The sequence below is a fragment of the Protopterus annectens genome, chromosome 1.part1 (assembly GCF_019279795.1).
Source record: "Protopterus annectens isolate FY-2018-M chromosome 1.part1, PAN1.0, whole genome shotgun sequence".
Classification (NCBI taxonomy): Eukaryota; Metazoa; Chordata; order Ceratodontiformes; family Protopteridae; genus Protopterus; species Protopterus annectens.
The window spans coordinates 593,077,675-593,091,834 of record NC_056726.1 but is presented as its reverse complement, the minus strand read 5'-3'; the positions used below and the strand labels follow the sequence as shown (position 1 = coordinate 593,091,834).

Genomic DNA, 14,160 nt, shown 5'->3' with positions numbered 1-14,160 from the left:
TAGGGATTCCTCACAGTAGTCTTCTATCTGGCAGTAATGTTCCCACTCAAAGTCAGTATTTTCCTACCCGTGATGTGGACATCCTGTACAATATCTTGTCTCCACTCTGGTGATGTTAAATGGTTTGACAGTCTCCTCTTGAGGACATCCAAAAGTCATTATTCACAACCTTCTATCAATATTCCTGCTGTCAGGTCTTGGCTTATGCAACCGCTACACTTGCTAACTTCCTGGTCTGCCATTACCTACCAGTGCGATGAAGCAATCCCCCTGCACAGAAGTCTTACTTTCACCTGATAACTTCCTTGACAGTCTTTCAGTTATTCTTTTCCACTACTGCTTTAGTTAATGAGGTCTTAGGTTCATTGGCTCATAGCTGTATATTAGACTAATGACCACTTGGACCCTTAATAAGCCTAGCTGTGCAACCCGAATGTGATGCAAAATTGGATTTATATAGGTAGTGATTTACTTACTGCCTCTGTCCATCAAAGGCATAGGTGCCAGACCAGAGCTGAATTTCTGATTATCCATCCATTGGTCCAAGTTGCGCTTAACTAGAGATAGAGAGGAACTCTGCTTCAGGTGGATGGGGAACCTGTTCCATAGACTGAGAATTATCTGAGAAACATATCTGTCTTCAACATGTTGTATTTATGTCAGAAACAAAATTTAGGTCTTTTAATATAGTTTTGATGCTTTTTTTTTTTTGTGGATATGCAAATGGTTCATCAAAATAGGGTTCTGGGATGCCTTGTATGCCAGGCAAAGACAACCTCTCAGTAGTCCATATGAATGATGCAGAGTAAAGAGATAGGGCTTTGAGGTAATCAGAAGACATTTTGTTTACTCCCTGTATTCTTTTTGTAAGGAACCTTTGTGGATGTTCCAGTCACTGCATGTGTCTGGTGAGGGGTTTACTATCAATATCTCGAAATTTAAAAAAAAAAGGTACGAAACAGCAAAGTGTTGTACCAAAACTGCACCTAAACGAATGGCCCTAATGTCGAAAAACAGCCGTTAATGTTGAAAATGTCGAAAATGCACCCCCCCCCAGCTTATGATTCCAACTCCGAGATCGCACTACAGTGAGGAAAGGGATGTATTTCCCTAACCGCACTGTACCGCGATCCCTTTACATGAGCGAACATTATATTTGTGAATGCATAGTCCATTCACAAATATACCATTCGTTCATGTAACCTGCACACATATGAAGTATTCAAACATCTGTTGTTCGAATACTTCATAGCTGTGCAACTGCACAGCAACATTTCAGTAGTAAACCCTGGTGAGGTACATACTGAAGGGGGCATTATACTCTATGATGGGTCTGATAAGGGCAGCGGTATGATGACTTCTCTGAACCTAAATGCCATGCATATGAGTTGAACAACATATAAGGATTTTCTTACTACCTTGGACTCATTTTGGTTGAAGACTTGGTTTCTATCTACATGAGTTCCTTGTCCCATGACTAATAAATCAACGTTTACGGGTGTTTTATTGATGATGTAATTACCCAGAATAGCTGACTTCTCAAAAGATGTATTTCTTGGTATTGAGTTTTAAGCCATGGCTTTGGCAGCAAGAATTTTTCTGTGTTACACCTTCTTGAAGAGCGTTCTTATATTGGGGAGAGTCAATGACTTCTCACAGTTTGCAATCATCCATGGACTTGGAAGTCTTTGACATTGGCTTTGACATTCAAGAAGTACTAAAAAAATCTTTGCTACATTACTTGGTGTTGAAGGTAAGCCCACAAGTAATACACTAATCATTTGTTTAGTCCAGCCCTTGCTAGAGCAAATGAGTGTAAGAATGGGATTTGGTAACTGGCCCCAGTTTGAAATAATCAGAAAAATGTGATTAGCCACAATACCATGATAATGGCTTTTATGTCAGAGAAATATACACCATAGAGGAAGGGTCCCAGGATAGAGCCCTTTTGAATGCCACTGATGTTTTTCTGTCTAGAGCAAATATCTCAGACCTTAGTGACATGAGTTCTCTCAGACAGCTGATGATCAGCAAACAATGTAAGGGTTAATGTTGAATTGTGAGAGTTTGGCAATAATCCCTGCATGAGGGATAGTGTTAAAGGCCTTTAAAAAGTCCAGAAAATTGTAGACTGTATGCCCCTTAATGATGGTCTCAGTATCCCCTTCTGACAACTCAGGTTGATAAGCCATGATCTGCCTTTTACAATGCCAAAATGGTGTGTATTCACAGATGTAAGCTCGCCAGTATCAGTGTTCAGTAGTTCGGCTATAATGCATTCTATAACCTTGCAAATAATACTAGTGAGACTAATAGTATGATTATTCTCTGGGCCACTACAGGGGCTCTCTTTATGTAAAGGCAGCAAGAATACCATTCTGTGCACTCTGGGGATATAACTAGTGATGAGACTTAGGGTGAAGAGATGATAGACGTGTGATGCTGGGTGGGACTTTATGCTTATTAGCAGACATCAAGGGATATTGTCAGGACTCATAGAAGTAGTAATTTTAATTTTGCATCTCAGCAGACTTCAGAGGATATTGTCAGGACCTACAGAATCTTCATCATCATCAACTCTTTTTCACATTTTCTACATGGGGTCAGAGTATTTCATTAACTGTCACCACCTCTCCATTCATTGTCGCTCTCCTACTTTCTTTGGCAGTCTTTTCTGTATTATATCATGAAATCTGTCCATTTCTTTGCTAGATGTCTATGTTTCTTCTTGCTTTCTTCCTGTCTCTTCACATTATTTTTCACAAAATCATCCTCTGCTTTCCTGCATGTGTGCTCTACCATAATCTGTTCTCATTGACCTCTGACTTTGACTTTTGCACTGATGTCATTATTTCTTCATCTGCCCCACAGTGTGCATCTTACCACCTGTCTTAGGCACTTCATCTCCATCACCTCTAGCTTCCTCAGCTGCTCTGCCTTTACTGCTCAGGTTTCTGTTCCTTACAGTAGTACTGATCACACCACTGTTTTGTACATCTTACGTTTTAGCTTCTTTGGCATTCTTTTGTCAAACACTATCTCTGACAGTCTCTATCAGTTTGCTACAGCTCCTCTGTATCTTGCCCTGACCTCCTCATTCAGACTTCCTGTCTCCTTAACTAACTGTTCAGGATTATTGAAGCTGTTCACCTGTTCCACTATTTTCCCTTCTATCTCGATTTTCAACTTCTTCTGATTTTCTCCATTTGATAACATGGAGGTTGTCTTATCATTTGCTGATATTTATGTTCAGAATCTGCTTGTAATGCCACATCATCTGCATGCAGCAGCTTTGTTGATCTGTCCCCTTCAACCTGTTTGCTAATGTAATCCACCATCAGTATGAACAACACTGGGCTCAGAGCTGAACCCTAATGCCCATCCACTCTCACTGGGAACCCCTTTGTGTATCCAAAGACTGTTTATACTTGTGTCATTGGGTCCTTGTGCATAGACTGTATTAATTCTATGAATATTTATTGAACTTCAAACAACTGCCCATATCAGCTTTCTTGAGACCTCATCATATGCTTTTCTCCAAGTCTAGGAGTGCCCAGTTTGACTTTTTCCTCATATTTAGCTTTTCCTTCACTATCTGTCTCACTGCAAGCATCAAGTCAGTTTACTGAATCCTGATCTGAATCCAAAGCACTCATTTCTCATCTTACTTTCTAGTACTCTGCATATTCATGGTACCAATCACCCTCTCCAGCACTTTCATGCAGTGTGACATGAGTTGGATACCTTTATGTTGCCCATAATTGTAAATGTCCCCTTTGCTCTTGTACAGTGGCACTAGAATGCTTGCTCTCTGGCCATCTGTGATACACCTTTCTCTCCATACTTCTATAAGAACCCTCAAGAGCCATTTCTCCCCTAATTAACCCACCATCTTGATGATATCTGCTGAGACCCTATCTCAGTCTCTTGCTATGGAAGTAGGTAGTATTTTTAATTTTGTAAAGTTTCTGAAGGACTTGGTCCAAATGGATCACAATTTGAGGGGGAATGCAGGGGGTCATAGGGGTGGGTAGGTGGTTGGAAGAGAATTTGCACACAAGAATATTACCAATGTCACTAGGGTCAGAGAAGGAGGAATCATTGGAGGTACATTCAGTACAAAATTCTTGGTTACTTCTAAGATTCCTAATATAGTTGATGAAGGCCTTATGGCTGTCTTTTGAATTAGTTGCAACTCTTAAGTTCATAATAGCAAGTTTGAAAGACTTCCTTCCCAGTTTTAAATCCATTTTATAATGATGAAGTAGATATGTTTCATGGATGCCCCTAAGCTTTTTCATTTTATTATTGAGGTTTATTTGAGAGGGGTAGATCCTCCATATGGGTTTATCTTTACATTTGTCATTATGTTTACACTGGATTGGTGCAAATGCCTCAGTACATCAGCCCAAGAAAGAATAAAATTCAGAGGAGTAGGCATTTATATGGTTTGCTGGACAGCTATAGCATTTGTGATTATCAGATCACTAAATATTAAATAATTGGCTTTGGAGTAATGCCTGAATATACTGGAATTATTGGGAGGCATAAAGAAGATGTTGGCTAGATGGTCAGTTTTGAATAGGAAGGGCAATAAGAAGGGTGGTTCATTTGGGGGAAATTTTTGTGAGAAGCACATTACGAAGATTAACAACTCCAATGAGTAGGAGGACAGTTTTATTGGCATTTATGAAGTTGAGAAACTCTGGGTACATTTATTGCTGTTATTCTGTGTTTGCCAGTTTATGTGCAGGTAATTGAAATCCTCTGTGTGAAAGGTATTTGGTGTGATTATTTACTTGTCTAACTGGTTAAGGTATTCTGCATGCTCTGCCAGGGTCAAAGATGGGGATCCATAAATGGCTGTAATGTTACAGTTAATTGCATTGAGCCTAATCAGGACTTCAACCAGTTCCATATTCGTAACATACAAAATATGATGAGAGAAAATTCATAAGATAAATAAATATATATAATCCCTGCAGCTGCTGGGGGTTCCTATTGTGTGACAGGCATTGTAGCTTGGAATACAGGGAGTGCTACCACTACAATGGAAACAGGTTTCTGTAGTTACACAAATGCTGACGTCTTTGAGGCTAAGGAATTCTGGCATTCAGTAGCACTAACTTGATATTATCTAGCCTAGAATTTGCTATGCTGGAATGCTCATCAGATGAGATCTGGCTAAAAAGGCAGTATGAAGGTGAAAAATTATTTAGCCCCAATGCAGAAAAAACAAGGAGTAAATATGAAAGTCATCCCTGGAAAAGCAGGTGGGTTTAGTGACCATTTTTTCCCATGTAGGTACACATTAGATTCCCTAGAATGACACCAAATGATTTGACAATTATTGAACTCAGTTATTTTGTCTTTAAATGTAGGCATCATTCATTTACGTATTTAATTTTATTAGTCAGATAAGGAAACTGGTGAGCAGGCCTTTTTCATTTATGACGTGGGCCAACATGGCAAGAACTATACATATATCAACAATGAAATAGTTAGATCAACAAGAAATAATTGTGATAAGCCAATAGTATACCAGTAGAGTAGTAGTGACCACAGAGTACAGCATACAACAACATTCATCAAGTATTTAGATATTCACAGTAGTTACCCATGTGATGTTCTACACGTTTAACTTTCCAGTGTATATGTTATTTATAATATTTACATTTTACTGGGTATGTCTTTTACATTATCCATAGCAGAAATTGCTAGGCTTGATGTGGAAATGGACTCGAGCAGAGATTGGCATGTTCTCTATATTTTCTAAAGAAGCATCAACATTTTTACATTATATCTTTGTGTGAGGAAAGCAACTTTTTGTTAAAATGATCCATTTCCAATTTTTAATCATTGAATTTAAAGCAATTACAGGATGTTCACTTTAAGAGATGCTCTTTTATTTTTTTGTTAAACAAATCTAAGGTATTTTGCCTCATACATCACTAGGAAGTTTGTTCTAGATAGCAGAAATTTTGGATTATGCTGTTTCACCTACAAAGGTTTTAAACTGTGGTCTGATTGGGGTTAATGACTTTTTCAGATCCTCTTGAGATGTAATTGGCACATAAGACCAATATTAGGCAAGTGATCACATGCTATAAGATGCCTAGCAACTTCAAAATTTGTGTGTTCCTTTTCAAGTACTTCAAGATACTCACCTCTTAAATCAAGCAACCCTGCACATGGCAATTCTGGTGAAAATTTGTGTCTACCCATAAAATTATTAAGACTAGTGTTACAAGCAGTCAAAATAATACTTTGATTGACCTGTAGTAGGAACTTATTCCACAAGCTGTGAATGCTCTGAGTTAAGAAGTCTTATTTGTTTGTTGGTATACGTTTATGTTCATATATGCAGGTGTTTGTAGAGCCATTGGTTTTGCAAATAAACAGAGATCATATAGGACTGGGCCTTTCAAGGGCCGAAAAACATGACAAACTTCATGTCTGAGCAGCCTGTGCTAATTCACCAAGATAGATCTAGTGCAGTGTGTCAAAAAAGCGCAATGTCATCATGCAGAATATTGACATAATGTCGAAACACAGAACTCTGATACATATTGCACATGCTTCTAGGATTACCCTGAACCAGGCTAAACCAAAAAGTGTTTTTGCAGAAAAGAAAGCCTCCCTGCACCCCTTACCCCCCCTGCTAATTATATATATTAACTGTTGGATCACACAATCGCCAGGGAAAGGGAAAATTCCATTACCCAGGAACTGTTGATCTCATGTATATGTTGACCATTTGTTTATGTCGACCAAATGGTGTTAACCAAACAATATTATGGTTGTTTGACCTAGTATACTAACCTATCAAGAGAGTTGTAGGATTTAAGACTTCTAATTTTCTTAATGAGGTATCTTTGAGGCCTTTCCAGTTGAGTGATTTATATATACCAAAGAGGCCATTGTATTTAATGATGGGTCTGATAAAGGAAGAGTACAGTGGCTGGATAACTTCTCTGGATTTTGACGATATTCCCTTGGAAATGCATTGAGTTAAATAGGAGGATTTCTTGACTTTGGTAGAAAAATAATGATCAAATGAAAGTATTGTTTGCATAAATACCCAGGTATCTGTCTGAAGAGAAGTGCCACTTATAACATATGAGGTGGGATCAGTTTTTTTTTTTGCGAAATGCAACTACACTGCACTTTTTGCATTTACCTAGGTATCATTTTCAGAATAACAGGTATGTACATACCCCAGAACTTGCTGGAGCAATTTAATATCAATGGACGAGCAGTTAAGTTTCCAGTTTGCAGTCATCAGCAAACTTTTCAACCACACATATGAGATACTGGACTGGATGTCTGTAAAAGTTAAGGGCAACCAAGAGAGGACCCAGCACTGATCTCTTTGGTACCCCAGCAGTTACAATGCTATGTTCTCAGAGATGATACAAACCACTTTCCAAACCTGGGATCTGTTGAATATCCAGTTTGCAATCAAGCAGATAACATAGGTGTTTGCATTAAGTCTGTCTAATTTGTTAACAATGCCAGCATGGAGGATGGTATAAAAGCCTTGGCTAGGTCAGGATAAGCAGTGTACACTATGTGATAGCTGTCCACAACCTCTGTAGCCTTTACAAAGAGGCTTTCCAGATTCAGAAGACAGGATCTACCCTTCACAAAATCAAACAGATTAGGGTCTAGATCAGTTTATTTATTTATTTTGTTGAATTTGATTTCCAGGTAGAGCACTGACCTCCATGGATCTTTTTCAGACTCAGGCCAGGAGTGATGCTTGGTTAAGTGACTTGCTCACAGTTATACAGTTAGGCTATGGTTAAATTGCCTATGTCTGCAGAAATGAGTTCTGTTATGATACGTTCAATGGTTTTGTGTATAAGGCTGGTGAGGCTGATGGGCCTATAGAGGGGCAACCCTTGTGTAGAGGAGTCAAAGTGTCTGTTCTACAGTCACATGGCACAAACCCTGTGGATATCTTGAGGCTGAACAGTTTAAGGGTCAGATAGAGCATACTTGGCACTGATGAAAATACAGCTTGGTATGTTGTCTGGTCCCCTGGAAGTAGTATTCTTTAGACTTTGACAGTAATTTTAGACTTGTTCCATGAATATTTCAGGGATACTGAGGACAACAATATGGATAAGTCGGGTAAAATGAACACAAATTTTGTCTGCTAATCTATTGGGCAGATCCTTGGGATTTGAATATGTTATATCATCAGAGATGAGGTTAGTGCATCCTTGTAATTATTCTTTAATTTCCAGAAAGAACCAAAAAGAGTCTGCAGTTTCTTTTGGCATCTGTAGTAATCTTAAGCTTGTAGCCTGCTTTACAGTTTCTAAAAGTAGAATGCTACTGCATGTCAGGGTTTTACTCTCATCAAAGCCATGAGCAGAGAGCTCAGTAATATCTTGCTGCATCTCCCTTGTGGGGGAAAAACAAAGATTATTCACCCCCACGTGACCAGCTTCAAGGTCATAACTGCATCTGGGACAGTGCAGGGCCTAAATGGATTTAGAGATATCCCTGATCATTACAGCAGCTGTCACCATATATTTCCCCAGCCAGGCAAGTGGTGTGCCTGCATGTCTTGTAATGGAGTCATCAAGGAATACCTCAGCATATGTAACTAATGCTTTGATGCTGTGATAATGTAGCGTTTATTTATTTTTCATTTTATTTATTTATATTTGATTACTGGGGTAGTACACTGATCTCAATGGTCCATTTACAGGCACAGCCTGGGTGAACATGATCACATAAGACGTGAACAAAGCATATTTACAGATACAAGGATATGTTAAAAACAAATATATATAGATGAAAGAATATGCTGCAAAATTTACTTCAAGAAGCAGCCTACAATATAAAGACATGGGTGGAAATAGACTTATGCTTAGCATAGTTTTATGGATAAGATGTAGCCATAATGACTGAGATAGCTTATACTGCAGGGATAGCTCCATCTCATTATATAGAGAGGTATGAAGACTTTAGAAGATGCAAGTGAAAGTAGTTGCAGGAAAGGATGCCATGGGGAGAAGACAGAGGAAAGGTGAGATGGGAATGCAGATGGAAGAGGGGTAGAAAGGAGAAGTGTGAGAGAGATGCAAAGAGGAGAGGGAAGTAGGTTGAATGAGAGGCAGTAAGTAAGGGTATGACAAGGTTAGCTAAGGAAGGATGAAATAGTGATAAAGGGGTATGATAAAGCTGCAGGATTCATTGTTGTGGAGCTGTTTACTGATGGTGAGTTGGAGAGAACAGCTCTCAGTTTAGAAACCTAAGTACATCTGCCACAGGTAGAATCATTATGTGTTAGAAGACCTGGGGTGTCAGTAAACATGAGGTAGCTGCTGCGGTTCCTTAGAAAATTGAGTGCAAGTAGGCTGGCTAAGGATGAGGCTAAAACAGGCCCTGACTCCATGGTGACAGGTATTTTTTGGCTATGAATTGCACAGATAAGTGCTAATATAATTAACAAAGTATAGATCTAAAATCAATGAAAAATATTTCAAGTTGAGGAGATTCAATGTATAACTAGATTCATTACAATAGTAAGGGGGACTGATTATGAGTAAGATTTTGTCTAATGATAACCAGACTGAGGATCTCTGGGCTGAAACTGAAATTAATAATTTGTGATCAGTGCCCTACCCCAGTTTACAAATCAGATAGAACACAATAAAAATGAAAACTAATTATATCTGTACTTTAATTGGTACGTAATAGTGCTTCTACAAAACAATAATCTTTGTGCTTGCTAACAAGCACTGATGAAAGAAGAATTGAAGGGAACTATGTACTCAAATTACCATGACAGTTAGACAACTTGAGAGATTCTACGTTTAAGGAAATAACAGGAAATGGATAGGATTTTTTTTCCCACACAACAGCTACTTGATGATAGAGACAGTCAACATATATTTCCTCTAGAAAACCCTGCAATGTTTTATTTTCCTCTTTAAATAAAAATACTGATTTCTGTCCCCACCCTTATTTAATGGACAATTAATTAATTTCTAATTCCTATGACTCATCAAGACAAGCAATTTTTTTGTCACCTAACCAATTTTGACACTTTAATACACTGCAATAAAAGTAAATGGTACAATCAAGCAGTACATAAAATAACAAACATAAAACAAGAAGCATTACCCTTCCCATAAAGCAGCATTATATTATATTATATTATATTATATTATATTATATTATATTATATTATATTATATTACCTTATGTGGTGCTCTGGGACAGCTATTTTTGAAAACAATTATGTCTATATCCACTTTCACAGATAGCTCAGAAGGCATCATTCAATTTTTGGCACTTGTTATGCAGCCTTGTTGATAATCATTAAAAATATATATTTTCTAGTTAGTTTCATTATTTTTGTAACATATTGGTTAATAGTATAAAGCAGTAGTGAAGGTACTCAGAAACAATATTTTGGACCATGTTTTAAACATATGGTCCCTGCTTTCAAAACATTTTATCTCTCCTAGAATTATCTATCTTGCTTGTTACATTAACACATTGTATTCAGTAGGACCTCTTAGTTGCTAACATACATAGAATTTCCCTATAAAATATGTCTTGTTTGGTAGAATAAAAGATCTTTTTACCTGACACATATTTGCAGAATTCATAGCATAAACTGAAAATGAGAAAGTGCATCTTAGAATAAAATATTTTAACAGAGAATCTGAATACCTTCATTTTCGCCATTGATGTCAAGTTCTACACAAGGTGTTGTAGGCAGCTCAGGCAGATTTTTGTAGACGGCTGTGGCTATCTGTTCTGGATTAGGAGATAAATGATAGAGCTCTGTTGCTATCGATTGTAAAAGTATTTCTTTTGAGTTGAAGTTTACAGGAGTGTTAATTGTTTCTGTGAGGCCATTGCAACTGAGTAATAAGTCAGTGAAGAACTGATGTATCTGTGTAAATGAATGATTTCCTTCTGTTGTAGTTGTTAAGGTAACCCTGCAGTCATGTTCAAGTTTCTTCATCCATGCCACTTCTGTTTGATCTAGTTCTTTGTTTTTTAGAACATGGTCTCCCAGCACAGACAGAGCATTTCGGAAGTGGTAACTTTTGAATGTGTCTTCTGGTGATGGAGCTTTGATTGTAGAACCTGAGATACATACTGGCAAGATAGTAATCCCAAATTTGTTTAGGATTTTGTTCCCTGGATATTCAGCAATTGCATCTTTACCTGTGTTCGAATAAGCCCACCACCAGGCATGACCACCAATGAGTAAGCCTCCACCTTCTGCAACAAATTCATGAATTTTGTCTGAATTGCTATCACTGTAAGACGTACAGCAGTAAACATGCAGCTGTTCACTAAAATCACACAGTTCAGAAGGGAAGGACTCTTGAACAAGCATATTATGAAAGCCTGTCAACTGCTTTACAACTCCAATCTTGCCTCCCTTCCCAGCATCAAGCCAGCGTACTGCATTAACAAAAAATGTTTTCATTGCAAGATGTGAAAACAGGCCTTCATGTGATACCACCACAACACGACCTTTTCCATAATGTGCAGCTGCTAGAAGCGTGTGATGGGAATCATCGACTCCAAGAGGAAAGGCCAGTGGACCATGAAGCATCAAAGAAGATAAAGTAAATTGTTTTGGTATTTGAAATTCCTCCACATCCTCCATGAGTTCAGCTAGATCATCGGCGACATCAAACTTGTGGCTAAATTTTGTTAATTAGAATGAAAAAGTACATTAATCGATTTCATATCTGTTCATGATGTATAAAACTATAATCATGCTTACTTGGAATAAAAAATATATTTATTTTTAAGATAATATTCCTATTTATTACTCAAAACCTTAGAAAGCTAATACTACTTTCATCACTTTTAGTTGCAAGTGTCAGCTTATGTATAAGCCTTAAGGGATTTGACAGATCTTTTATTATTTGCATTGCTATTTCAAAGTATGTGCCAATTTTTATATAGCAATGACATTAAAGTCATCAAATGAAGCAGAATTTACAAGACTGTCAAGTTATTACAACCTAGCCATGAAAAAAAAACATTGCTTTTTTTTCTCAATTTTTTTTTATTTTTCAAATGCAGTTGAATAAATTCCATAGTATTTGTATATAACATCTTAAATAGCTATGTCCACTATTTACATCAGCCTGACGCTATAACATACCTCAATATGTACAATTACTTTATAGGTATAACAATCCAGTTATCAGAGTGTATCTCTTCAGTTATTGGAAAGTGTCAATTAATGATAAGACTTTTTTCCATGGATTATTAATAAATGGCTTAGGATGTATCCTTAATTCTTTAATTTTAATTTCCAACAATGCTCTGGTCTTCAGTAAGATGTAGAAGTCTTCCAAAGTTGGTATTGTGTTTGTATTCCATCTTCTTGTTATACACTTCCTTGAGATTGCAAGTATTGTCCAAACTAGATACATATTTGACTCATTCAAATGAGGACCTTTGTACATATTTAATAATGCTAGAGCTTTAAAAAAAGCTTGTGAAAAGTTTTTAATATAATTTCAAAATGGCTTAATTTTAACAAAGTCAAAAAAATGTGATCCCATTCTGCGTTTTGTATTTGCTCACACCTCCAACATATTCCCTTTGTGGAAGAATTAATTTTAGCAATTTTATCTGGCGTTAAGAATGCTCTGTGCAAGCATTTCCAATTAAAGACTTTCCAGTATTGTGTAAAGGATGTATGTTTTATTGATAATAAAATATTTGATTTAATTTCTTCAGTTAGCTGTAATGAGTGTCCTTTTGTTATATAATTCCAATATGAGGATTTGAGTGTTGTTTTATAATTTATCAATATCTTGCAAAATTTTAAAATACTATTTCCCATGTCATAATCATTATATATGATTTCATATAGGTATTTCATAAGTTTAGGTATTTCTTTAAATGAAAAATTACTAATTATTCTGCATAATTTTTGCTAATATGTCAGAATGCTTTGCATAGTTAGCCAATCTTGTTGTGGAATTTTGTATGTTGTTTCTATTGTTTGCATATCCAAAACTTTTAGTTCTTTGATACATTGAAACCAACAAACAAATCTTTTCTGTTCCCAGGAATTAATTATTTCTCTGTATATTTTATGTGGATAGCTCTTTGTAACTATGAATGGTGTTAAAAGATCAAACAGATTTTTAAATCTATATTTGCAGTAATAATTTTCCTAAATGAGCCAATGTAACAATTAATCATATGAGTTTTAGTGGGCTTAGTTATGTTATATTGCAGACTAATACATAATATGTGCCATGACAAATTATTTTTATCTATTTGAATTTTTTTGTAAATCAAATTAATTTATTGATATTACAGTTAGTAATTCTTTCCAATTTGCAGAATAATTTGGACTTATCCAATCTGAGATTGTTTTAGATATTGATGCTTTTATATATGTTTCTATATCAGGAAAGTTTAATCCTCCCTGTTTCCATGGTCTGATATGATGTATCAAAGCTATTCTGTTTCTTTTGGGAAAGGGAAACCAAAAATGTTATTAGGCATGAGTTTATTTCTCTGAGTATATTCCTTTCTGGTAACAGTTGTATTGCCAAAGCTATATATATAATCTTGGGTTGTAAAACCATTTTTATTAACTGTAGTCTATCTTCAAATGTTAATATTATTTTGTTCCACTTTTCCACAGAGATTTTAATTGTATTGATGATATTATTGTCTTTTTTGAGACTAATTCATTATTATCCTTGCATAACTCAGTTCCTAGATATTTTAAGGTAGAGTCTTGTTTCCTTATAATGTGATTCCCCTTCATCTGCAATTCTTTTTTTATTTAAAATTAAAAATTTTGATTTTGATTTATTGAAATGGAGTTTTGAAATCCTGTAAAATGTGTCAATTAATATAGCTAATTCTTCTAATGTCTCTTTTGTATTGGATAATGTTAATAATATGTCATCAGCAAAGAGCATTAATTTAGAATTGTATTGTTCATAAACACCTACTCCTTTAATTTTTGTATTGTTAAGTATTGAATCTGCCAATATTTCAATAGCCAAAACAAATAGAATCAGTGACATGGGACATCCTTGTTTAGTACCCTTTGTTATATGTATAGATTCAGAGGTGAAAGGACCTAGCTTAACATACGCTAAATTATTTGTATATATATTCTTTAGTAGA

At 36.2% G+C, this 14,160-nt stretch overlaps 1 protein-coding gene across 2 annotated transcripts in view; it reads right to left on the bottom strand.

The window, feature by feature from the left end:
- LOC122806471 (TRPM8 channel-associated factor homolog) overlaps window positions 1-14,160 on the bottom strand; it is a 653,565-nt gene that overhangs the window by 391,734 nt on the left and 247,671 nt on the right. For both annotated transcript variants that reach the window (XM_044076949.1, XM_044076942.1), the window contains exon 3: window positions 10,699-11,690. In XM_044076949.1, coding sequence (XP_043932884.1) covers window positions 10,699-11,690 — 992 coding nt within the window. The remainder of the gene's footprint in view (window positions 1-10,698; window positions 11,691-14,160) is intronic.